Here is a 26904-nt window from a genome sequence, read left to right on the forward strand (position 1 = left end):
TTTGATCTTTCATCTCCTGCCCCTCCCTTGAAGATACATACGCCCGGCGAATGTCTCCATCTTGTGGGTCACCACATACTCATCATTTATCCAGTCACTGATGGGGTAGTGGTACATTCGCCTGATTTTGGTGTAGACAGTGTGGGTTTAGTTTCCACTCAATGACCGTGTGAAGGTGAGAGTCAATGGTTGTCTGTCTCTGTATGTGTGCCCTTTACTGACTGGCAACAAATCCAGGGTGTAGATAAGATGGACGGATGGCTGGATGGATGGATGGATGGATGGATGGATCATTTATTCAGCCTTGAGCTGGATGAAAAATGTACGAAAAATAACTTGAATGAAGATGCTTCCATTTGCAGCAGAGGGGGCCATGAAGTAGTGTAATGAAATCATTCCATGACAGCTCTTTGGGCAAGCTGCTTTACTAAATCTTCAGAAACCTAATGTAGCAAGTACGGTAAGTACAATAATGTATCCGAGCACAAAATAAATTGTCTACTTTTTTGTTTTTATTTGGTAAGCATCTTTTCATTTGGCATATGTCCACAATATTACAGGGTAACGTTTCTGATAGCCTGCGTTTTTGTGTTTTCCCTCTAGCTTCGTGGCTATCAGCCCAAGTCACCAAAGATGTGTCACCACAGCTCAACCAGGCCACCATCATTGACCTCCACCCTTCTTCCACCTACAACATCCGCATGGTTGCCAAGAACGTCATCGGCAACAGCAACCCGAGCAACGAACTCACCATCACGACCGATGAAGCCGGTCAGCGACTCACTCTACTTTGTCATATCATGGCCAGAGGCATTTATTCCCTCAACTGTGGAAAGGCGTCAAACAAGGCTAAGGCGTTTACTGCTAGGAGGCCTTGATGCATTGCATTTTTGTAATACAATTAAGTAATTTTTTTAAAAAACATTTTTAACCATAAATGCAGTAAATACTATTTTTGGGCATGACTCGCTGGTATTTGTCCCACACGGTGCTGCATACAGCAGCTTCAGCTTCACAGATGCCACTTCTGATCTGCAGTGGTGTGTGTTGTGATAATGGACTTTACCGTGACACATGGTAATATCAAATGCTATTGGAAAAGTAATTGCAGCCTCCAAGTGGCACCATCTGTTACTTTTGCCTTGAGGGCACGTTTATGCATCTATTTGTGTAATCTGTGTGACAATTCTTTCAAGTGGACAAATCACACTGTGATTAATTGGGACACAGTGTCTAGATCAGAGGGCATTATTTGAGGAAATCTGTTATGTTAAAGACTGTGCCAAAAAGAGGCTTCTATTTGAGGTGTGGCTTTTATTAATTCAAGCGGACAATGCACACGGCAATTAATAGGGGCGTAGCCTTTGTTCCAGAAGAGCCCAACAGCAGAAAACGCTTGGTACCATAGAAACACGGTCAGGCATGAATATTTGTGTTTGTCATGAAATAACAATATTTAGAGTTCACTATCACATACAGTTGTAAATGGGGAGGCTTTTATCTTAACTTCACTCTGGCGTGTTTAGTCACCTCAATAAATGTTAATTTACTTAGTACTTGTACTCATTCCCCCGCGAGCACATTAAATTAACTTAATGAGGTAAAGCATGAAATTCAAAGTAACTCAAGCATTTGTCACATTTAAATATTAATATTGTTGTTTTTATTACCCTATTAAGCCGCAAGGCGTATTAAGTATAGCGAGCATTCAAACATCATATTTTTAACTCGCCAGTACCCTCTAGTGAAGTGAAAGTGTAAACTAAATTGGCCTTGATGGTAGATAATCTGTCCCATTCAAGACACAAGTGCCGGGTAATGTTGACTGATGGATTTCATTTTGCAGCTCCTGACGGTCCTCCACAGGAAGTCACTCTGGAGCCCACCTCCCCGCAGAGCATCAAGGTTTCCTGGAAGGTACAATCACTGTCCAAGTCAATATAACAGTCGGGTCCAGCCCGCTGCGTATTGTAATTATAAATTCAAAAGATGGAGCCACATCAGGAGGTTACGAGAAGAAATTAAAATGTTGTTTTTTTTTTTTTTTTATGAAAAATAAATACGTAAAAAAAAATTTTGAACAATAGAAGATATATTTGTTTTTATTTCAAATGATCGTTCTAAAAAGCGTTTATTGAAAAAGTTAAAAATAAATTAATTGTGAAACCTTTTTGCAAAATATGGGAGTGTTATTTAAAAATTTTAAATAAGAAGTAGAAAAGATAAAACAAAAAAATACAGTTTATATAATAACACAGCACAGCCTTTTCATTCACGTCAACTGAGGTCATACACGGAGAGTACATGGCAGGGTTACAAGCCTACAAAGCTTTTTCTGGGCTCTTCAAGATTCATCACATGTTGCTTTTTTGGTCCAATTTGAATGTTGCATTGTGTCATTTGTACAAGACGTTCATTCATAGTATCAAATAGTTGAAGAGGTTGCATGGTTCACAGGCCACCAAAAATTTTAGGATTGGCCTTGGGAAATAAAAAAATCTGTTGAAGCTGGGACAAAAAAGCAGCCTGACAAAAATATATTAAAGGAATTAAGAAGCATCCATGTGATAAGAATTCTGCCACTGTCTTGATAATTGAGTCTTTCTAGCTTGTGGTTCAAGTTGTAGAAAGACTATTGTATTATCCTAAACCAAGCAAGTAATTATGTTTTCTTGAGCAAATTACTGAAACAGTAATAAAACAAGATTCAAACTGAATTTTAAAACTTCAAGTCACCTCAGAGAAGCTCAGTCATCTTCAACAAATGAACAGAGAATGCCATTGTACCCTCATTGGCCTCATTATGGGTACACTGTACCTGCACAATTTAATGAGACAATACAAGAACTGTACACAAATTCTGCCTTTACAAACCCAGAATTATCTTTGTAAAGGCAGCTTTTGTGTTGGATCTCATTAGATTGTGTAGGCCCTACAAAAAAATAAACAAATAAATAAATAAAAATCTACCTTGGTTTCAAAATTCGCAAAAATACAATTGAAGTCTCTCAAACACAAGTGGGAAAATGTGCTATGGTCCGATGAAACCAAGGTTGAACGTTTTGGCTATAATTCCAAAAAGTATGTTTGGTGCAAATGCTACAAAAATTATCTTGCTCTTATTTGTTTATGTCACAAAAAACTGGACATTTGAACAGGGGTGTGTAGCCTTTTTATATAATGTACATCTAAAGTATTTTTATTTTGTTATTATTATTTGCCTTAATCTGTATTCATAAGTGCTCAACTGTTGAGTGATTATTCCTCATGTCTGGCAGCCTCCCAACAAGCACTTGCAGAACGGCGTGATCCGAGGCTACCAGGTGGGCTACAGGGAGTACAGCCCCGGTGGAAGTCACCAATTCACCATCATCAGCCTGGACACCACAGGAGACATCATGGAGAGCATTGTGCTGGACAACTTGAAGAAGTTCACGCAGTACAGCGTGGTAGTCCAAGCGGCTAACCGGGCCGGGACAGGACCATCCTCACAGCAGGTGGTCACTAAAACTTTAGAGGATGGTAAGCAGGGGATGAATGTTAATTCTTATGGTGGGTTATCAGTTTTATTTATTTATTTCTTTTATTTGATTTTTTTAAATCTGAATTAGTTGACCACAATTGACCTCACTGAGTTTGAAGTCCAAGCTAAAAAGACCCAGTTCATTACAATAAGATTTGGTTTTTTAAATGGAATCATTTATACAATGCTACCACCAAGTGGACTATTTTAACATAAGATTTTATTTTATTTTATTTTTATTTTTTTTAACAGAGTCCAACCTCAAAAGTCAAACAGACTGATTCTGTGACACTGGTTGACTTACATATTGTTCTAATTCCAAAACAATATTTACCCATAGGAAATAACATAAAGTGAATTTATTCTAATATCGATAGGATATTGTAACATTGTTAGGTATTGTTGGAATTAATCATTTGTCTGTCAGATGCTTTCTCAGGTTCCTGTGCTGTTATTTTCAATTTCATGTTTGACTTTTGTGGCTTTTTTGTTGTTTCTTTTCATTTAATGGTTGGACTCCAAATTTAATCACGTTTGTGGCATTTGATTTTGGACATTCCACTTGAATGTGTTTAAATAGTTTAACAAACCATTGTGTGTTTGCTTTATAATAACTGTCACCTTCAACATTGGCCAAAAATGATGAATGAATGAAGTTATGACATTTCTTCATCAAAGATTCATTTTTCAGATAGCCAACAATTTAATTTGAGCTGACCTGATATTTTTTTTTTAAGCAAATTATTTTGTTAAACAACCTCTATGATACTACTTCCGGACTATCATAACCAATTGGGAATGCATTGTCCTCTACTAAAACCTTGCATTTTTTTGTTTCCTTTACATTTGTTCAGTGTGTTATTTGCATTTTTTGATGTAGAAGAAAATAATATTTCCAGTAGACTGTAGTGATTACTATTACTTAACTATACGTACATAGCCACCTAAATGCAACGTTTAGAATTCCTCCGTTCTATTAAAAAAAACAAAAACATTTAATTTCACATTTCCTTTTCCGTTCAAGCATACATTAAGACTAACCCCTATGTTTCTTTTGTCAGTGCCATCTCGGCCTCCTGAAAATGTGCTGGCCGTGGCCAAGTCCCCCGAGGTTATCTCACTCTCCTGGATTCAGCTTCCAAGAGAGGCTCTCAATGGCAACTTGCAGGGCTACAGAGTCATCTACTGGGCAAACCTGCCTGATGGAGGTAATAACATAGAAATGCTCACATTGTACAACGATCAATGCATTTTAATTGCTGTGGAAGCCTGAATATAAAGTGCAGGTACAGTATTTTCAACTGCTGGGGTTTTATAAATATTGCTCTAGGGGGCACTGTTGCATCATTATACTGCTATGTACTGTAATGGTTTAGAAGTGTCCCTCAAACGGTATTTTAACTCTTGTCATGATTTTCAAATTGCATTATGGGTTGATAATCAACATAATTTTACCCACATGGTCTCCTAAATTGTCCCTTAGTCTATATTTTGTTTGATTCCTCAATAATTCAAGATTATTTTAATTATGTATCCTTCTTTGATTATTTTGTCATCGAGAAGCTTATAATATCATATACAATGTTGTTTTTATTTGACTTTGTTGGTCCTCTTCTATATATTTTACACACATTACTCCAATTACACCCTTTGTGGAATTATACTTAACATCTTTGTTATTATAGTAAGTTAACATGTTAATGTTTAACAGTGTTCTATTATTTGTTACCAAGAAATAAAAGAAAAGAGTCACACAAAACAAAAGAGGCAGTTTTACTAACAGATGCAGACAGTCTATAATGCTTAGTATTAATAAAAATTCACAGTGGTAAGAAAGAAGCAGAAATATACTTTATGGCATAAAGTCCATTAATAAACTACAATAGCGTGGTGTCCCTTTCCATACATAAAGTGTTAAGTGTTGTATTCATCATGATAATGCGTGAATGAGTATTTTGCATGCTAAGGCTCATAAATTCATTTCCCCTCGTGTGTTAGAACTCGGAGAAATCAGAAACGTAACCACAGGTCAGCCGTCTCTGGAACTGGATGGTCTGGAGAAGTACACGAACTACAGCATCCAGGTGTTAGCCTTCACCAACGCCGGAGATGGTGTTCGCAGTGAACAGATCTACGTGCGGACCAAAGAGGATGGTAAGACGCTGCAATGAAAAAGGAACATATACTGTATGACAGTTGCATGTTTTTCTCACAGCAGAAATATTGTTTGTCTTTGAATATATTCAGTATGTTCTATAATTCCTCACATTACAAAGATTTAAGTGACACTGTCAGCGAAGTAGTCATTTATTGATTATGCATTTATTTTCTTTTTATTTCTGTGGTTGTGTTTGGCAGTGTTATAACACTTTGCTGCATCATACTCATGGTGAATGTTGTTTTTCTCCATATATGTACAGTGTAATGGAAAAAAAATCACAGAATTTGGAGTTATAGGTTTCTAATAGGGAATTGCTTATTTATTGTATTTTCTGAGTTTGACTTCTTTGTGTCCATCCCCAGTTCCTGGTCCCCCTGCAGGCGTGAAGGCCGCTGCCTCCAGCAGTTCTGTGGTATTCGTATCCTGGCTGCCTCCTCTCAAACTCAACGGCATCATCAGGAAATACATCGTCTTCTGCTCGAACCTGCATCCGATGGTAATAGTGTGTGTGTGCCACGGGATTCTATCATTTCCCTGGTCTTTTAAGCTAGGGGGAATGGATGACTCAAATAACAATGCTCTGTGATGAGGCCGTCAAAATACTGTGGCTTCACAGTGATACAGTAATCTCTTCTCCTCTCCGTTTTGCAGGTAATGAGCGAGTTTGAAGCCTCTCCCGACGCATATTTCTACAGGATCCCAAATCTGGCTCGGAACAGGCAGTACAGCATCTGGGTGGTGGCTGTGACTGCTGCTGGTCACGGCAACAACAGTGAGAAGATCACAGTGGAACCTCTGGCTAAAGGTACAGTGCACCATATAAGCAAAGGTAGTCTTCCCTTGCAGCCTCCTCCTCTTTTTGTTTTACATCAAATTGTTTCTCTACGTGTGTTGTGTTTAGCACCAGCCAGAATTTTAACCTTCAATGGTACAGTGACCACTCCTTGGATGAAGGACATTGTCCTACCATGCAAAGCTATTGGGGACCCTCCTCCCACAATCAAGTGGCTCAAGGGAAAGTAAGTCATGTCTCAATAATTGTTGTACCAAAACCTTAGGTAGGGTGCAATCTCAATCGGTCTATGTCATCCCTGTCAACCTAAAATGGGACGCAGGTCAGTTTTTGTCGGGTCCCCAATTGTAATACTAAAATGCTGTAATGTGGGTTTTTTTAGTGATTGTCAAACATGCACACACTTTCTTGTCAAAGGACTTTGAAATCCAAGTGTGATTTCATAAAATAGTGTCTATTGTGTTCTTGATGGTAACGTTTGGGTTGGATGAACCACACCAAAACAAAACGTTCGAATAAACCAGGTATTTACATAGATCATAATTCAATAAGCAATATTCTAATCACGCTGATTTCCCTCCTAATTTGGGTCTCCACTGCACCACAAAAACAAAGAGAATGGACAGGGAGATCTGACAGGAAAACAGTCAATGTTTGTGTGCTAACAAAATTATTACCAAACAGAATTATAAGGATAAATTGATTTGTAAAAAAATGTGCAGTGTAATGTAATAAGTAGCAGTTTTTTGTTTTTGATAATAATCAGTATGGTAGTTATTATCCAAGCTATTTGTCTGCAGCACCAATGGGACGCCGACGCCTGTCCTGGTGGACGGTCGACGAAGTGTCCACACCAATGGCAGCTTCATCATCCGCACAGTCAAAGCAGAGGATTCTGGGAACTACAGCTGCGTGGCCAGCAACAACTGGGGCTCGGACGAGATCACGCTTAACCTGCAGGTTCAAGGCAAGTCAACGTGGATATGTCCCAGATAATGTTTTTATGAAAGAACCACACACACACACACACACATAGTATATGTTTTTAATAATAACCTCACATCATGCATTGAAGTGTCTTCATCCTTATATCCTCAGTGCCTCCCGATCAGCCACGTCTCACAGTGACTAAGACCACCACCACTTCAATCACGTTGTCGTGGATACCGGGAGACAATGGCGGTAGCTCCATCAGAGGTGACATATACTGGCACATACAGTAGATACATAACAAATAATGTAGACTCAGCAAGCACATTGGAAAACTTTATCGAGATTGTCCACGGATCCATAAAATGTCTTAAATTAAATTTTCCAAAATGAAAACCTTAATCATCCTTTTAAATGTCACTTTAGCATTACATTTGTCTTAAAATGCTGCAATAACACAATGACACAATAAACTCTATTTCTATATGTGTTTGTTATCCATCCATCCAGCCATCTTCTACCGCTTATCCGAGGTCGGGTCGCGGGGGCAGTAGCTTTAGCAGGGACGCCCAGACTTCCCTTTCCCCAGCCACTTCATCCATTTCTTCCGGGGGGATCCCGAGGCGTTCCCAGGCCAGCCGAAGGATGTAGTCTCTCCAGCGTGTCCTGGGTCGTCCCCGGGGTCTCCTCCCGGTGGGACGTGCCTGGAACACCTCACCAGGGAGGCATCCGAATCAGATGCCACAGCCACCTGATCTGGCTCTTCTCGATGTGAAGGAGCAACGGCTCTAATCTGAGATCCTCCCGGATGACCGAGCTCCTCACCCTATCTCTAAGGGAGAGCCCGGACACCCTGCGGAGGAAACTCATTTCGGCCGCTTGTATCCGGGATCTCGTCTTTCGGTCACAACCCACAGCTCGTGACCATAGGTGAGGGTAGGAACGTAGATCGACCGGTAAGTCGGGAGCTTCGCCTTTCGGCTTAGCTCCTTCTTTACCACGGATCGATACAAAGTCTGCATCACTGCAGACGCTGCGCCGATCCACCTGTCGATCTCCCGTTCCATTCTTCCCTCACTCGTGAACAAGACCCCAAGATACTTGAACTCCTCCACTTGGGGCAGGATCTCATCCCCGACCTGGAGAGGGCACGCCACCCTTTTCCGACTGAGGACCATGGGCTCAGATTTGGAGGTGCTGATTCTCATCCCAGCCGCTTCACACTCTGCTGTGAACCGCTACAGTGAGAGTTGGAGATCATGGCTTGATGAAGCCAACAGAACCACATCATCTGCAAAAAGCAGAGATGCAATACTGAGGCCACCAAACCGGACCCCCTCTACGTCTCGGCTGCGCCTAGAAATTCTGTCCATAAAAGTTATGAACAGAATCGGTGACAAAGGCCAGCCTTGGCGGAGTCATACCCTCACCGGAAACGAGTCTGACTTACTGCCGCATATGCGGACCAAACTCTGACTCCGGTCTTACAGGGACCGAACAGCCCGTATCAGGGGGTTCGGTACCCCATACTCCCGAAGCACCCCCCACACGACTACCCAAGGGACACGGTCGAACGCCTTCTCCAAGTCCACAAAACACATGTAGACTGGTTGGGCGAACTCCCATGCACCCTCGAGGACCCTGCCAAGGGTGTAGAGCTGGTCCACTGTTCCACGGCCAGGACGAAAACCACACTGCTCCTCCTGAATCTGGGATTCAACTTCCCGACGGACCTTCCTCTCCAGCACCCCTGAATAGACCTTACCAGGGAGGCTGAGGAGTGTGATCCCCCTGTAGTTGGAACACACCCTCCGGACCACCACCCCAGTCTGCCAATCCAGAGGCACTGTCCCCGATGTCCACGCGATGTTGCAGAGGCGTGTCAACCAGGACAGCCCTACAACATCCAGAGGCGTGAGGAACTCGGGGCAAATCTCATCCACCCCTCGGGGCCCTGCCACCGAGGAGCTTTTTAACTACCTCGGTGACCTCAACCCCAGAGATTGGAGAGCCCGCCTCAAAGAACCCAGACTCTGCTCCCTCATGGGAAGGCGTGTTGGTGGAATTGAGGAGGTCTTCGAAGTATTCTTCCCACCGGGTCACAACGTCCCGAGTCGAGGTCAGCAGCGCCCCATCCCCACTATACACAGTGTTGATGGTGCACTGCTTTCCCCTCCTGAGACGTCGGATGGTGGACCAGAATTTCTGGAAGTCTTTCTCCATGGCCTCACCGAACTCCTCCCATGCCCGAGTTTTTGCTTCAGCGACCACCAAAGCTGCATTCCGCTTGGCCAGCCGGTACCCATCAGCTGCCTCAGAAGTCCCACAGGCCAAAAAGGCCCGATAGGACTCCTTCTTCAGCTTGATGGGATCCCTCACCATTGGCGTCCACCAACGGGTTCGGGGATTGCCGCCACGACAGGCACCGACCACCTTACGGCCGCAGCTCCTGTCGGCCGCCTCAGCAATGGAGGTGCGGAACGTGGTCCACTCGGACTCGATGTCTCCCGCCTCCCCCGGAACATGAGCAAAGTTCTGTCGGAGGTGGGAGTTGAAACTCCTTCTGACAGGGGATTCCGCCAGACGTTCCCACCAGACCCTCACAATACGTTTGGGCCTGCCACGTCGGAGCGGCATCTTCCCCCACCATCGGAGCCAACTCACCACCAGGTGGTGATCAGTTGACAGCTGCGCCCCTCTCTTTACCCGAGTGTCCTAGACATACGGCCGCAAGTGTTTGTTATGTCTAGTTATTAGTCTACAGCAGTTATTTATGAATTGTTATATGTTTCTTATGTTTTCATAAATTTCTCCGAAATGTATCAGTTAGGGTGAAATAAATTGTTGCCAGATGAAACACAATAATGACTACATGATAATCACAAATCAAAACCCGCTAGTTGGAGACTCTTTTGGCAGGAAAAGCATCTTTACAAGACCAATATTATCGTTATTGCTAAAGAGAAATGAAAAGATTTTCATGATATTCTGTCACCGTTTCATCGGCAGGATACATCCTGCAGTACTCAGAGGACAACAGCGAGCAGTGGGGTAGTTTTCCCATCAGCCCCAGCGAGCGTTTGTACCGTCTGGAGAACCTGAAGTGTGGCACTTGGTATAAATTCACCCTGACGGCCCAGAATGCTGTTGGGCCGGGCCGAATCAGTGAGATCATTGAAGCTAAAACTCATGGAAAAGGTATGATGCATAGACTGGTGGATGGATGTTGTGAAATACGCAGATTGAGTCTAAAATCCAAGCTGCTGCTGTACCATCTGTGTGTCTGCCCCTCAGAACCGCAGTTTGCCAAAGAACACGAACTCTTCACCTGCATCAACTCCACTCGGGCCAGACTCAATCTGGTTGGCTGGAACAATGGCGGCTGTCCAATCACCTCCTTCATTCTCGAGTACAAAGCCGTGGAGTCGGCCACCTGGACCACAGCTCAGCGCACGTCGTTGACCAAGAGCTACATCCTGTACGACCTGCAGGAGGGCACCTGGTATGACTTGCAGATGAAGGTCATCAACAGTGCTGGCTCAGCAGAAAAGAAGCTCACCTTTGCCACTCTCAATGCGGATGGAAGTGAGTTAGAAATGTTGACCAAAGTTACACTGTTATTCATTTCTAATAAAATAAGCAGATTCAGATGTATTCTTACTAGCACTAGTGCAATTTTCATTTTAAAATAAATATAAAATTGAATAAATAAATAAAAGAGTACACAAATAAAGGTCTAAATAAATTATAAAGAAATCAGATAAAAAGATGGAAATTTGCAAAACTACAGGTGTGACTCTGACAGAGAACTGAATGTTTTTTGGAAATCAAAAAGGTTTTGCAACATCCCTCCAGCCATCCATCCATCTATTTTCTATACCGCTTGTCAGGTTTCCTGGAGCCTGTCTCAGATTACTTTGGGCGAGAGGTGTCGTACACTTTGGACTGGTTGCCCTGGTTGCCAGTCAATTGCAGGGCACATAAAGAGTACAGTGTTACCCAAACTTTATTGAGCCAAGGCACATATTTTTCATGAGAAAAATATGAAATGTCACAAAAAGTATATATATATATATATATATATATATATATATAAACAATAATGATCCATGGCTCAATTCCCACAAAAATGGATTCGACTCGGTGTGAAATCTGGACTGGTTTCAACCCAAAGGTGAGGTGCCACTCAGTAGCTAGGCCTACACAACATTGTTGTATGCATCTAAAAGTCTTTACTGTCATGCTTTCAGTGGACTAAAAAAGCAGCTCTTCGTATTTAATTGTACAGCTTTATTGCGCAACTACAGATTGTGCCATTCACACTGAAAGGAAGCTTTTAAAGCAGACAGACAGGAGGCGATGAGAGCGCCACACTGCACACTACTCATTAATTTACTTTGAGAGCTTTTGCTTGAAGAGTTTTAAGCTGCCTGTCAGGATGGCGTATATGTGTGCGTGGATGTGCTTTTCTCTGTGTGGGCAAACATGATTTTGTGGGCGAGCTTGTCAATTTGACAGCTCAGCTGCTGGAATAACAGCAAGTATTCAACACGAGCATCACGTGGATAAGGCAAAATGTCTTCTCTAACTGGAGGAATCGTAGACAAATGTCATTCTGATCATTCTGAGATGCATAATATGCTGTAAACATAGAAAATTTATACATTTCAAATGTGATTAAATTCATGATCCACACTGGGTTTGTTCTGCAGTTTACACATTTGTTTTGGGCTTTTCTTCCATTGTTGCAAAGTAATAACTTGTTTGCACATTTTACTTTGAAATATTAGGAGCCAAAAGTCAAACTGAACTTCAAGAAACAAAGACGAAACACTCTTGACTCACTGATGTATTTTTCACTTTAACAAAAAATTGTAAATCACTTACAGTGTATCCCCTTTTAATTCCTCAAAATGTGTTTCTTTCAAGGTACAATTCCTCCTCTGCTGAAAACAGGCGATCCCATCTCAGACAATATGTCAGGCAGCGGAGGTCTGAAAATGGTGGTGACCATCACATCCATCCTGGTGGTGGCCGTCCTGGTGTTCATCATGCTTATGGTGCTGAAGAGGAGACGTCGGGAGCAGAGGCTCAAAAGACTCCGAGGTTGGCCTAAGCAGTTTTTGATGTCCTTTTTTTTTTAATCAGCTCTCCTCATCGCCTGTGAGTTTGTATGCGTGCGCGAAATAGTGCCTTTAGTTAAAAAAAAATAAAAATCACGATATTATGATATGCTGTGTTATGAAATGAATTTACTTAAGCTCCCTAACCATAATGAAATAATAACAAAACATATCATTTCAAAGGTGGTGAATATCTGTAATTATGTCAGAATTACCATTTTGGAGGGGTACATTGCTGGTGTGACTTGCCTGAAGAGCTCATGCATATTTGCTTTATTTATCTGTGTTTGTTGCTCCAACTCTAATAGAACCTTTTGTGAAGTTAAAAACCAAAGTGATGTACTAAGTAAGACCAGTAAACCTGCAACATCATATCTGTATTATGAAGAGGATTAAACAGCTTTCAACAGATGTCCAGAATATCCACTGCTAGTTATCAATTTTCGACAGCTTTATTTTGCTTGTAACTCGAGTCTCATTGTTGACTTCACAGATGCCAAAAGCCTGGCAGAAATGCTAATGAGGTAGGTATTTTTCATTCTAATCTATTCCCTATACAATGCAAGGCATGAGAAAAACATGCATTCATTTTTTTCCCCCTCCCAATAATGTGCACAGTAAGAACACGCGGACGCCAGAAAACGTGAACAAACAGCAACAGACACTAAGAATGCACATCGATATTCCGAGAGCGCAGCTGCTTATCGAGGAGAGGGACACCATGGAGACAATTGGTGAGATTATGATGGATTATGATGATTAAAAGCAATACAATTTGCCCACATTCTTATTTTTGCCCTAATTCTTTTTAATTTTCCCCCTCCAGATGACCGATCAACAGTGCTGTTGACCGATAACGACTTTGGTGACACAAATAAGCAGAAGTCGTCCACAGTGACGCACACAGTCCACTACCAGTCTCTTTCCCAGGCCACTGGACCACTGGTGGACGTGTCCGATGCCAGGCCCGGAACCAGTGAGTCCCACCATTGTTAGTGCCCATTTTTATTTCCTCTTTCAATAATATTCTCACTATGTCGTTGTAGTACTGATTGCAGGGATAATTAGCATGGAAACAGGCATTTAATACCCATTTAGTTACTGCAAAACAAGCTGAGTCTCTCAAAAGGTGTTATTTCATTCATCGCATATTTATCTCTTAGGCAGGAGAAGAAGAAAAAAAGTTCACCTTTGTGATTTACTGCAAACAAGTCATTTAGTCAATGAGGTGACTTGCAGCTGTGATGATGATGACTCGGCAACAGTGCTGTAGAGTGGTAACTTGGTGTTTGTGCTCCACCGAACCACAACTGATGAAGAGTAGTGGTCTCTCGACTTCCCCTTGGCACATTCTCACCCAAGTCTCCCAGTCCACCTTGCGCTCAGTTATGCATAATTGTGCAGTCCCTTTGCGAAATGTGACCCCATAATTCTCATGATACTGTATACACCTGATATAATATATAATGTATAAGAATAATAGATGCTCTATTAAATCTTTCATTTTATTTGTGAAGTCACACATTGTTAAAAGAAGCGCATCAAACCACTATTACGTAACTAGAATACTCTACTGCTTAGTTTAGCCAATACCACCACCAAGGTCAAGATCAGCTTGGGGGAGATACAACTACTGTCACCATAGTAACCAGCTCCATGCGAGGACTACGTCATCTTCTTAAAGCCATACTACACTCTTCCAAATAAAAAGGCTACTCCTTGATAGGCACACGGTTATTTTAACATTAAACTTAGTAGTATTTACTCATTTGAAATAATAATAACAATAAATAATTACTACTACTTACTGTATGTAGACATACACTCAGCCGCCACTTCATTAAGTGCAGGACGCCTGTCCAATCTAATGAGATCCAATACAAAAGTTCTAAATTAAAATTTAAAAAAAGGCATCCTTTGCAAAGATAATAAGGCATAATTTTGACTTACACTAACAGTACTGTATGTTCTTTACTGTATTGTGGTTGTAGTTGGCAGTGGTCTTGAACGCCACTTCAAACTGAACGCAGCCTGTTTCAAATGAGTTTTTCTTCACTCATGCCATTAAATGAGGTAACCAGAATATTCAAAACACCTTTCTATGATTTCATGGAGTTCTACACCACTACAAACTGACAAGAACAAACTCATTGTCATATGAATACCAAATGACAGTGTAAAAATAAGCATTACCGTATGAGTGAGTATATGCAGTATTGTTGTAACTCTTTCGTCCTCGTCTTTACGGAACGATAAATTCGGTCCCCTTCCTTTCTTGCCAAGATCCCACTGCCAGACGCACTGCCAAAGCTGGCCCTGCCGCAGCGCGAAGCCGCTACGCCAGCCAGTGGACTCTGAACAGGCCACACCCCACCAGCTCTTCACACACGCTGACCACTGACTGGAGACTCCCCACGCCACGCACTACTGGATCTGTGGACAAGGAGAGCGACAGCTACAGTGTCAGCCCGTCACAGGACACAGGTGGCTGATCAATAAATGTGTTCGCAATATCAATGACAGAATGCAGTATATCTCACGCTTATGTTGTCTCAATATGTAACTCGTCATCCTCAGATCGAGCCCGAAGCAGCATGGTGTCGACCGAGAGTGCCTCCTCCACCTACGAGGAGCTGGCCAGAGCCTACGAGCACGCCAAGATGGAGGAACAGCTCCGCCACGCAAAGTTCACCATCACCGAGTGCTTCATCTCGGACACCTCCTCCGAGCAGATGACGGCAGGGACCAACGACTACACCGACAGTCTGACCTCCACCACGCCGTCCGAGTCGGGCATCTGCCGCTTCACCGCCTCGCCACCCAAACCTCAGGATGTCAGCCGCGTTATGAATATGGCCGCGCCCAAGGCGCACAGACCCGGTAAGGACGTCATTGCATGTGTGCTACATCAGGTCTCTCGTCACCGAGTTCAGCTCGCCGCAGTGCAATCTGAAACAGGAAATCCTCATCTAGTTTCTATATATTGGCCTGACTTCCATACAGGCAGCCTGGGTTCAGTCAGGGTCACCAACACCATCAGAAACACTGACCTATATTTGCAATCTTCATTCTAATATTTGTTCTTTGAAATTTGATGACTTTATTCCCAAAAGTATTTTCTCTTCATTTGGTAGCGTTTCTCCGCATATAATTTCTTAATTAACCCATGTTAATTACGAGAAGAGTATTTCTGTTCTTCCCATCCCTTCACCCCAAAATGAAGATGATCTGTTGGTCAATCAGCAGACTGCAATGTGTCTACCTCCACCGTTTAAATACCGTACCACTGTCGTTAGTCGCTGAATAGAGGGCACCAAAAAAGTAGAGTAGAGAATGGTACCCATTACAATTTCTGATATTGGCAAGGCAAGAAATTGCACATCCACTGTTCTGTTAATGGGGCATCTGGAAATTGAGCAAATCAATCTCCCTACAGGTCATCCTTCATCATCGCATGCATGCACACGCGCATGCGTGGCACCATAGCGTGAAGTCAGGTGATCTGATCCAGCTCTCCAATTTCAGGTCTCGTTCTCTTTGAATGGCTTGACTGTTAGCGCTCGGGGCCAGCAGATCATATCACCAGGAAATCAAGGGCACATTGAGGCTGTTTGTCACTCTAATGTCCCTCATTAAAACATTGAAAAACAACACTTTAGTGCCACACTGACGCTCAATCAGTGTGAAAGCCTTTTTGGTGCTCAGCCTGGTGAGGCATCATTGAACAGTCAGCGCTGGTGTCGGATAACCTAACTGCACAGAAAAACGTCAGCAATGGCCCCTGAGGTCAGTTCAGGACAGTTTGATGAGGCAGACGGTTCAAATCCAGCTGTCAGGCAAAGTGAATGTTTAAATGTTCCTATAATGACGAAGTATTATCATCTACTCTGTCTAGAATATACAGTACTTGTGGGAAAGAACACTTTATACATTATACCTTCAGTCTGGTCTTCCCTGGTACAAGAGTTTTATATATTTTCCTCTTAATGGCTCTTTAATTGAGCTTTGTTTCAATTAAATTGCATTCTGCTGCACTTTGCTCATAAAGTTTAACCTCAACAGCTGCTGTCTACTTATTAGAGGGCTTTGAAATTGTGTGCGTCTCTGAGTGACACACAAATCACAGAAGAGCAGCAGATTAACAGCTTGTTAAAATCTGTTTCACATCCCATCACTTAGCAATTTGCCGCCTGGTGAACGTTTCATCTATTTATTTCAACGAACGAAACACTTTCGTCTGCATTCAAGTTGAAGGTAGATTTTTTTATTCAACTTTTATATGTAATACATTTCAATTGAATTATTACTTAAGTACAGTATTTTCTCGTACTGTATTGATGGGCACTGTTAATGTTCAACCTGTGCATAACTGTGTTACAGTGACCTAACAATACAGTAATAATATACAATGTTTGTACTTTTTTAGGAATAAAACCTGTCTCATTTTTAACACTTTAACACATAACACTTACAGTAGGTCTACTATGCCACTGTATTTGAATGTTAGCCATGATGTTAGTACTTAGTATTTTCTTAGGTGTAAAAAGTTTGAGAACCACTGATCTAATCAGTTGATGCTGCACAAACAAGCTGAATTCTCACAGAAAAACACACAAACATTGACTCATCATGATGCGTAGTGTCATGGAAGATTACATTGTAAAGTCAGTCTTCCATTTCATTGTGTTGTCACATCTTTTTTTTTTTTTTGTATATCATTTATTATTAAATCACATGGATTCACACTGGGTGAGGATTGGTATAAATCAGAAAAATAGTCATGTGAATGGCAAGCCCTTAAATCCAGAGGTGAACATGTGTCACACTGTGAACGGGACTTTAATGAGAGTTGCTGCTCTCAATGTGTAGTCGATTTAAGCAGAAGGAATTGTAAAAATGGAGAAAAGATGTCAGAACCCCGATCTGCTAGGAGCGCACAGTATCTGCTGTGGGAACAATGGAGAAGGAACATAATCTGAGGGCAGCAGGGTCTCCTCAATGTCATCATTAGCCCAATTTCTAAAAGCTACAGTGGGCGTGAAAACCTCAGTGGTTTGACAGTAAAATAGATTGTGTGGCTTGTCTTTGTCAGGAGGAATGATTGATTGTGATTGTATTTTTTTAATGAATTTTTTTTACTCTAATGTAATTCAGAAATGTTGAATGACTCATCTAAAATTTAAGGGAAATTAGGTGAAGTTGACCCCCCAAATTAGGTGAAGTTGACCCCCCCAAAAATGTAATCTGGACTCAGCTTGCATCCCACCGTTTTTAAATTTGTTCCAGTCAACTGAACATTTTTGCCTGTGTCATGTCATTGAAGTAATAGGAGTAGAACTTCTAAGAAGTACGGGAATACTTTTGTGGTGGAGTCTGCAGCACTAACCATATCTGACAGGAATGTTTTTGTACAACTAAAAAGAGCTAAACTTTCCTACAACTGTAAGTGGGAAGTTTTGCAGCTTTGGCCTTAGCTTGTTAACATCAGTGTGCTTCTCTGTTTCAAATATCATAAACGCACAGTATATATGTCTATGCTGAAGTAGCTTCTGTATTGTGTCAGTGGCTAATAATGTTGGCTTAGTTCTATTGCACATCTGCCTGTTTTGTGATATTGTAGCTCGCCTCTAACTGAAACAAGTTTCTATTGAAGTCTCCCATCACTGATTGGCCACGTTCCAGAGCTGGAGTGGTCTTTGAACAGTTTCTTCACCTTCCTAAACAACCAGCTAAGCACTTTTTGTGAGACAAACTTAACAACCTCGAAAGTCTTGCAGAACTGCTTGCAGTGCAGAAGTTTAAATAGTAGATGGGGTGTTCTTGATGCCATGTTCTTTGTGCCATGGCTGAAACAGATGACCGTGGGGAAGATGAGACCAAATTCAAGGTTGCTAAAAGTTCTTGGACCATGCTTAATATGAACATCCAACAATATGACATTGTACAGTAATCACTGGCATTATTGTATATCAAGCCGGAATAGCCATAGCACAGGTGTCAAACCCAAGGCCCCGGGCCAGATCCAGCCAGCTACATCATTTGAGTGGCCCACGAAAGCAAATCATGTTTGGCAACTCTGTGATTCTTGCTAAAATCTGTACCAAAATTTCAAATTGTCATATGTAAGAAATAATAACGCGCATTTTGTTTTGTTTTGTTTTGTTACCAAACCCCTTTTTACAATAACTTGAAAAATTCCTATCCTTATCCTTGACTTCTGATTTTATAAGTAGTTATCCATCAAGTTGCTGTGTATATGTAATACTATGATGAGGTGATTAAACGTGATTTCACAGTCATAACAGCCCTCTGAGGAGAATCCTAGCTAGAAGGTGGCCCGTGGCTAAAAATGAGTTTGACACGCCTGAGCTATAATGTAGACTTCCTGCAATGCCAAACAATACCAAACAGTCGAACACCTTCGTCTGATATTTGATCGCTTGATTCAGTCGTCTTCAACTGTGTTCTCTAGCCATTTAAAACCAAATTATTCTATATATTTTTTGCCACTCAGGAGGAGAGCTGGTTCACTTGCCGCCTTACCTACGCATGGACTTCCTTTTGAACCGCGGCGTGCCCCGAGGTGGGGGGGCGAGCAGCAGCGGCACAGGCGGAGGAGTTGGTCCCGGAGTGGGCGGAGGTGCTGCTGGGGCTGCGGGAGAAACAAGAGGAGGCGCAGGAGGAGGAGCCATGGGCCAGACCTGCCTGGAGCCCCAGAGGAGCCGTACCCTCAAGAGGCCCCCTCCAATGGAGCCCACCCCAATGGAAGTGCCCTCGCCCAGGGAGGTGCAGCAGTGGCAGCCGGGAACGGCGTCCACCCTCCCGCACAGGGATGTCCGGGAACGGGGAGAGGCTCGGGGTGAGGTCCGAGCAGAAGTCCCCCCAACTGGAGACCTGACCCAAGCACAGGCTGCTAAGCTCAGCACCTCTCAGGAGTCCCTGCTGGACTCCAGAGGACACCTGAAACAAAGCAACAACCCCTATGCCAAGTCTTACACTCTGGTATAACACTGGGATGACTCTGCAGACACACTCTTGGATGACGTGCACACAAAGGATGGTTTTCCACAATACACTTTGTTGTATATAGAGCTGTTTTCTGACATGCGTCTGATGGTGATGCTTTTCTTTCTCATCTTCTTTCATTCTTTGACTCTGTCTCTTTTTCTTTCATTTTTTTCCTCTATCGCTCTTCTGTGTTGCTTTGACACTTTTCATTCTCTCGCACCTCTTTGGGATCTCACAGCTTTTATTTTCTACTCGACTATTCTTTTATTCTAAAGTGACGACACAAGAGGATTGCCAAAATGATTTATTTAATAATTGAGAAAGAGAAAAAAAAAAGCTATTGAATTTATATCAACGATAATTATAGTCATTATTATGATTACTATTATTAGATATATATATATATATATATATATATATATATATATATAAACAAAATTAAAAAAGAAGTGTAATGGAGGAAGTTCGCAAAGCACTCTGAAGGAGAACAATGCTTTCATAATTTATTTTCATTGTCAAACCAAGTTTGATGATTGGCCGACCAAGGAGGTTTTTTTGCCCTCTGAAGAGCCAATAGAGAAGAGTGACGCCAACGTCGATCAATCGGAATGTTTATCCACCTTTCCTGGCAACTGCATGGCAGGAAATCACAAGAAAAGTCTTCTTTTTTTTGTCACTATGAAAAAAATATATACAATGTGAATATATATAAAGAGATCACTTTTATTTGTGGATATTACGGGGGAAATGATTTGGTTAATAAAGTCCTTAGTCATGTTTGCACACATCTGTTTTGGAGTCCTTTGGTTTGAGCCCAACATTACGGATTATTCTTTTCGGCCTCATATTTTTCAGATTTGATATTTTAGACATTTTTACATACAATTTTCAAGTTTATTTTTAGGTCAAATTCATCAGTTTGGACATCCTTTCCTCTCACTCCTTTTATGAAAGACATACCTAATGAGCAACCCTTGAAGTTTTGTTTTTTTTTGTATCCTGGCCAAGTTATTCTCAGATTCTAATTTTGTACTCTATTTGAGTTCATAGTATAGCAAATAACACAACTGAACAACTATATAGGCAGTATAAAGTAAAATTTATAAATATTGTATAAACTACTGTATGTTTTAATAATAGTATGTCATGATAAAAGCAGTCTAATTTTAGTTGTCTTGAAATCACAACTGGAATGAAGACATGGATGCCCAAAAATAAATAACAAATGAAAGAAGTAGTTCATAGTTAAATAAAACCATAATACTGAAAACATACAAAATATATTTTGGTGTAGGAAAAATGGATCTTATTGTTAACTTGATTTCACTCTCGACGTTCACCAATATGGCAAACCATCCATCCATTTTCTATAGCGCTTGTCCTCTGTAGGGTCATGGATGGAATGGAGCCTTTATCACAGACTGGTTGCTAGCCAGTCGCAGGGTACATACAGTGCCGTGGAAAACTATTGGCCCCCTTCTCAAATTCTTATATTTTCGCAAAGTTTCCCCACCTTAATGTTTAAGCAAATAATCAGCAAATAATTATAACCCAAGTGAACTGAAAAATGCGGTTTTTAAATGGTGATTTTATTTATTACGGAAAAAAGAATATTCAAAGTTTCCTGGCCCTGTGTGAAAAAGCCCCCCCCCCCCACCTTAAATCATGAATTAATTGTAGCTAATCACAATTTTTGCTCAATTTTCACTGATCACAACCAAGCCTGATTACCTCCAGACCTGTTCAATAAAGAAATCAGTTAAATAGAATCAGTTCCAACAAAATCAAGTCAGACAAAATATCTAAAAAAAGATGACCCCCAAGAGAACAGCAATTACTCATCCAGGAGGCCACAATGGAACTCAGGACAACTTCTAAAGAATTGCAGGCCTCCCCTGCCTCATTTAAGGTCTGTGTTCATGACACAACAATAAGGAAGAGACTGGGTAAAAATGCCATCCATAGCCGAGTTCCAAGTCCACAACCACTGCTGACCAAAAATAACATAAGTGCTGGTCTTACCTTTTGGAAAAAAACAAACAAAAAAAATATCTGAATGATTTCCAAGACTTTTGTGGGAATATTATATGGACTGACGAGATGAAGATTTTGCTTTTTGGAAGGTGTGTGTCTCGTTAGATCTGGCGTAAATGTACCACAGATTTTCAGAAAAAGAACAATACCGAATCATACCAACAGTCAAACATGGTGGTGGTAGTGTGATAGTCTTGGGCTGCCTTCTCCTTCAGGACCTGGACAACTTGCTGTGATTGTTGGAACCATGACTTCTGCTCTTTAACATAAAATCCTGAAGGAGAATGTTCAGCCATCAGTTTGTGACCTCAAGCTGAAGCACACTTGGGTTCTGCAGCAGGATAACCTTCCAAAACACACCAGCAAGTCAACTTCTGAATGGCTTCAAAAAACAAAATGAAGGTTTTGGAGTGGCCTAGTCAAAGTCCAGACTTGAATCCAATTAAAATGCAGCGGAATGACTTTAAAAAGGCTGTTCATGCTCGAATAACCTCCATTTTTGCTTAATTAAAACAATTATGCAACGAAGAGTGGGCCCCAAAAAAATAAAATGAAAATTAAAATCCACAGACGTGAAAAACAAATTCCACAGAGAGGTGAAAGACTCATTGCCAGTTACAGAAAACGCTTGATTTCAGTTGTTGCTGCTGAGGATCGCCCAACCAGTTATTAGGTTTAGTGGGCCATTACTTTTTCACACGGGGCCAGGTAACTGAATAGTTTTTTTTTCCTCAAATTCTTTTTCATCAAATCAACCAAAAAAAAAAGCAGCATCTTAAGTTCGCGGGTTATATTTTTCTGATATTTACATTTGTTTGATGATCTTAAACATTAAAGTGGGGAAACTATGCATTTGAGAAGGGAGCCAATATTTTTTTTACGACACTGTATAGACAAACAGCCACATTCACAGCTATGAACAATTTAGAGTCTTCAATAAAGCCAACATACAAGTTTTTGGAATGTGAGGAAGCCATTGTACCAGGAGAAAACCCACGAAAAAAGTATATTTGAATTTTCCTTCATGTGCGTCTAATATCAATTGAAGATTATTAATCTTGTATGCAAATTTGAGGATCTTATTCCACATGAATCACCTTAAATAAAGCTACACAATAACTTGCATGAACAAAAAACAATTGAGGATAATTTTTCAAGAGTCCTGCTTAATCTCTTTGCTTTGGTCAACAGATGGCGCTATGACGTCACATGTCTTTTTTTTTATGACTCACTGAGCAGAGTTTTTAGACTTTTCAGCAGGTGGCGAGTGTAGGGAAGCTTGTACAGCAAAAGTCTGTGTGACGAGGTGAATTGAGACCTCATCGAGGGTGACCCATGCAGCCTGTACCAGTGTGTGCTCCTAGAACACTGTGAATAATTCATGCCAGAGCGCACACTAGGGGACCGCAAGATCAGGTATACACTGTCACGATGATCAACACTGTATAGAAGAAAATCATGCAGATATAAAATCACTGCATGCACGCACTTATAGTAAGTTGAGGAATACCAACTAAAGCAGGGAAGTGCAGAGGGGGTGTTTAGGTGCCCGGGCACCTGCCCTTTTTTCCCTTGATGCCCAAGGTGCCCCTTTGTATTTTTTTGTCTGGGGCCTTCTTTCATCAATAAAATGTAATTGTAACCGTGCTGAAAAGAAAAACATACTATCACATTATTTATGAAGAAAGTTACGAGCGTTTGAAAAGCGAGTGCACATGAGAGAGGGGGAGGGCTGTGGCGTGCCCCGGTGAGCTGCTCATCCAGGCGGAAGATTCACATTTATATGACATAAAAGTTGCTCAAGTTTCACCAGAATCAGAGGCGCCGGAGTGACAAATTAATAGGACATGTTAACGTTAAGCGATAATGCTGAGTGAGTCGGTGATTGTGAAATGTCGACTGACAAGGAGATGTCTGTGACTCAGTGGTCCAGCTCTTAAATCAAAAGTTAGCATTTTGATACACAGTGTTGTGTCATAAAGTCAAATCAGACCCCTGATAAAAGACTGATATTGTTACCTGCAATATATTAGCTTGCTCGCTAGCTATTTAAAGCCACTCGTTGCTTTGCACATACCTATTCATGGAGCATTGTTATATATAATCATTGATGCTATACCCTCTTAAAGTAGCACTAAGCAGGCCCCAAAAAATCACATGTAAATTTAACACACCACAGAGAAGACTAATGTTAACAAGCCCGCCAAATTTGAATGAATAAAAAAAAAAAAATACATATACAAAATCAGGTTTCAAAACTTTAATAATAAGGGGCACCTCTCAGCTCTCAGACGCTGTGGGCGTGTCGAATGGATGCGCCAATAGGAATCAAACATAATGAGGGGGGTGATAACGTATACAATGTAAAATCACGTTAGGAGGCTCAACTTCAAAACTGAATGGTTATTGTAGACTGTAATCATAAAAGTAAGCACACAAGTCAACTTTCCCTCGTTGTTGGTGACATATTGTCACAGCCGAACACGGCATCTGATGACAGCAGGATGGTAGGAGGAAGGCCAGGTAGTTCGACGGTCAGCACTGCCCCATTCACTAGTACCAAGTTACCCACGAAGCCAAGTTGACAAAACTATCCGCACTACGGAGTCGGGTGGTGGCGTTGATGTTCAGCTCGCCTTCTGCGTGCGTGTGTCTTTAAAAAGTCAATCGATCGCTTTTTTATTTCCTCAATTTTTGGGAGCTTAAAAAACCATCACCGAGCTGTTCTGTAAGTTGAAGCCACTCTAGTACAACAACAAACAGCCACTATGACAAAATATACATTTATGACATAAGAACACGTACGTAAGTACGGAGAGTAGGTAGTTGTCTTTAGTTCATATACAGTGCTTAACTCATTATTTACTATACTTGTATGACAGTTACATATGTTTCAATGTTACTTGCAACATTACCTGTACAGGTTTCATGATGAGGAAAGTTTGATTCTGCAACATATTACTAAAATTCCATTTTAATTGATCTCGATGGGGATGATAATGCATATAATGTACAGTATTTATAGTTTTATTACTACCGGTAGTATGTCTTTTTGCCTTTTTATCCCTAAAATTGTTATTCCTTTCGAGTCGTTTCCCACAGTCATCCTTCCAGGTAACTCATTAGAATTGTCCTGTGCAAACATACTAATTCTCTTGATCTGGAATTTTCCCCAATGGTTCCTTTATGCTCCGTAGAGACAAACTGTATGTTAGGAAGAGAAAAGCGAGCTCCCAACTGGGCTTTGTGATGAGGTGCCTGAGTTGTCAGAAGCAACCATGGGACGTACGTTTGGAGAACATGAAACGGAAGGACTTTGCCTCTAAGTGCACACGCTGCCCTCCACTCATCACATATGTGTGAGACCACCTTGTCTTCTCTTCCTTGCTCTGTTTATCTGTCAGTCTTGACATTTGGAGTCCAGCATTGTGTCCTTTCTCATGATGAATGACAAGAGAATACTCTCAGAGAATGATTGAGAGCAGAGCAATGACTGTAAAGGAGTGAGCAGTTCCTTCAGAAAAATCTTGCCTTTGGAATATCTTCGCAAATACCTTTTAGAAAGTCACACTCACTCTTTACTTTCTTATGCCTGCATTATTCTGTAAACTACATTGAATGTTCTTACCCTATGAACACAAAACATGTATATACAGTCATGTGAGCACTGCAAGGGTCTAAAAAATAGGCACGCAGCCAGGAACAGGCTAGGGATCAGCATGCATGTTGCAGAACAGTGATTGGACAAAGAATCTGCTGCAACAGGACGTAAAATAATCCACAAATGTTGAATCAAGGCAACTGGGCTGTTCTTGTTTGTTGAAGACTTTTAATCCAAAAGGCTTCCTCAATTAAAAAATGTCGGTGTGGCGTCCTTCTATTTATGCGTCGGTGGGTGTGTTCCCTGGGGTGGCCAACAATAGGCTTTTGTTGTTGTTGCTGCCTGGTGTGGTTATAGTGAAACCACCAATCTCCATACCAATTAGTCATACACTCGTCTTGTGGCAAACCTGTTCAATGAGGCGTCCTTTGAGGGAGAGGCGTCAGGACAATCCTCAACACCACGCACTACAAAGAAAAGCTGCCTGCCCTCCTGGACAACGAAAACCTATGAAATCCTTAAGAGGGATCCTACTAGAATCCCTACAAGAAGAAGATCATTCGATGTCTTCAGAAGCTCAAAACTGAGGAAAGAATCGACCACAGCAAGCATTTACTACCGCCTGTATCCAGGAGAAGCGACACTTTGCATTTATGGACTTCCTAAAATTCACAAGGAAGGAGTGCCTCTCAGACCAATCATCAGCAGCATCCACTCCCCCACCTCCAACTTTGGCAAATATCTAGCCACAATTCTTACCCCACTGGTCAGCGATACCCCACAGCCCATACGACAATTTCCAGAACCGAAGACTTGCCACAGATGAAACCATGGTAACATTTGACGACACCTCGCTGTTCACACCACTGCCGCCATCAATCAGTTAGTCAGTCTGTGGATGACTACAACAACACTGCAGCCAACAGGACAGAACACGCATCACTCCAGGCCAGGTATGCGATCTACTTCAACTTTGCCACGTACTTCCAATACAACTAATGTTTCTCCAAGAAAAAACATGTCTGTGCCATGGGCTCACCAGGCGCCCCCATTGTGGCCAACATATACATGGAAGTGGAAAGAAAAGCACTGGACTCCTTCAGACGAACTAAATCCAGCCACTGGTTTAGGTACGCTATGTTGTCAACACATGGGTTAAGTGGTTATCAGAACCCTTGAGCACAGAGCAGGGAAATTCCCCACCACCGACAACAAAAGACGGAAGGAGCAGACTCACATCAGGAAGGCTCTTACTAACTGTGGGTATCCAAACTGGACCTTTGTCAAATCCTCCAAGAGAAGAAGAGCCACTACACCCATGCCTGAAGAAAGAAACAGGAGGTGGAATGTGGTGGTCCCCTACATGGCTGTGTTGTCAAAGAAACGCAGAAAGATTTTCTCCAAACATGATATACCAATGCGTTTCAAACCCACCAGCACCCTCAGATAAAAGCTGGTTCGCCCCAAGCACAAAATCCCAAGACGCAAACTCACCAATGTGGATCACGCATTGCAGTGCGTTGGCAAGACCAAGGAGCCGCTGCACAGGCACATGGCAAAGCAAAGCAACGGCGGGCGGCATTTTTGGGTCCAGAATCAGTGGTTCATTTGTGTCTCAAGAAAAAGGGAGATTCCTTTGAGGACAACAATGTCCAAATTCTGGATAGGGAGGACTTCTGGTTTAAAAGAAGTGTAAAAGGAGCCATCTATGTCAGACTAGATTGGTATGCA

At 41.7% G+C, this 26904-nt stretch overlaps 1 protein-coding gene across 4 annotated transcripts in view; it reads left to right on the forward strand.

Moving 5' to 3' along the window:
• Positions 1 to 20323, forward strand: part of dscamb (Down syndrome cell adhesion molecule b) — a 134631-nt gene extending 114308 nt beyond the window's left edge. Inside the window, exons 15-33 of one of the 4 annotated variants that reach the window (XM_061782749.1) lie at positions 604 to 771; positions 1847 to 1917; positions 3279 to 3522; positions 4585 to 4731; positions 5522 to 5677; positions 6047 to 6186; positions 6336 to 6489; positions 6586 to 6703; positions 7278 to 7444; positions 7576 to 7674; positions 10417 to 10605; positions 10702 to 10992; positions 12337 to 12513; positions 13024 to 13054; positions 13149 to 13264; positions 13357 to 13521; positions 14814 to 15014; positions 15108 to 15410; positions 19045 to 20323. In XM_061782749.1, coding sequence (XP_061638733.1) covers positions 604 to 771; positions 1847 to 1917; positions 3279 to 3522; positions 4585 to 4731; positions 5522 to 5677; positions 6047 to 6186; positions 6336 to 6489; positions 6586 to 6703; positions 7278 to 7444; positions 7576 to 7674; positions 10417 to 10605; positions 10702 to 10992; positions 12337 to 12513; positions 13024 to 13054; positions 13149 to 13264; positions 13357 to 13521; positions 14814 to 15014; positions 15108 to 15410; positions 19045 to 19538 — 3431 coding nt within the window. In that variant the 3' untranslated portion in view covers positions 19539 to 20323. The remainder of the gene's footprint in view (positions 1 to 603; positions 772 to 1846; positions 1918 to 3278; positions 3523 to 4584; positions 4732 to 5521; positions 5678 to 6046; positions 6187 to 6335; positions 6490 to 6585; positions 6704 to 7277; positions 7445 to 7575; positions 7675 to 10416; positions 10606 to 10701; positions 10993 to 12336; positions 12514 to 13023; positions 13055 to 13148; positions 13265 to 13356; positions 13522 to 14813; positions 15015 to 15107; positions 15411 to 19044) is intronic. The other 3 variants (XM_061782751.1, XM_061782752.1, XM_061782750.1) reach the window with 3 other exon arrangements.
• Positions 20324 to 26904: the final 6581 nt, after the last annotated feature.

Source organism: Phyllopteryx taeniolatus, chromosome 8 (assembly GCF_024500385.1).
Source record: "Phyllopteryx taeniolatus isolate TA_2022b chromosome 8, UOR_Ptae_1.2, whole genome shotgun sequence".
Lineage (NCBI taxonomy): Eukaryota > Metazoa > Chordata > Actinopteri > Syngnathiformes > Syngnathidae > Phyllopteryx > Phyllopteryx taeniolatus.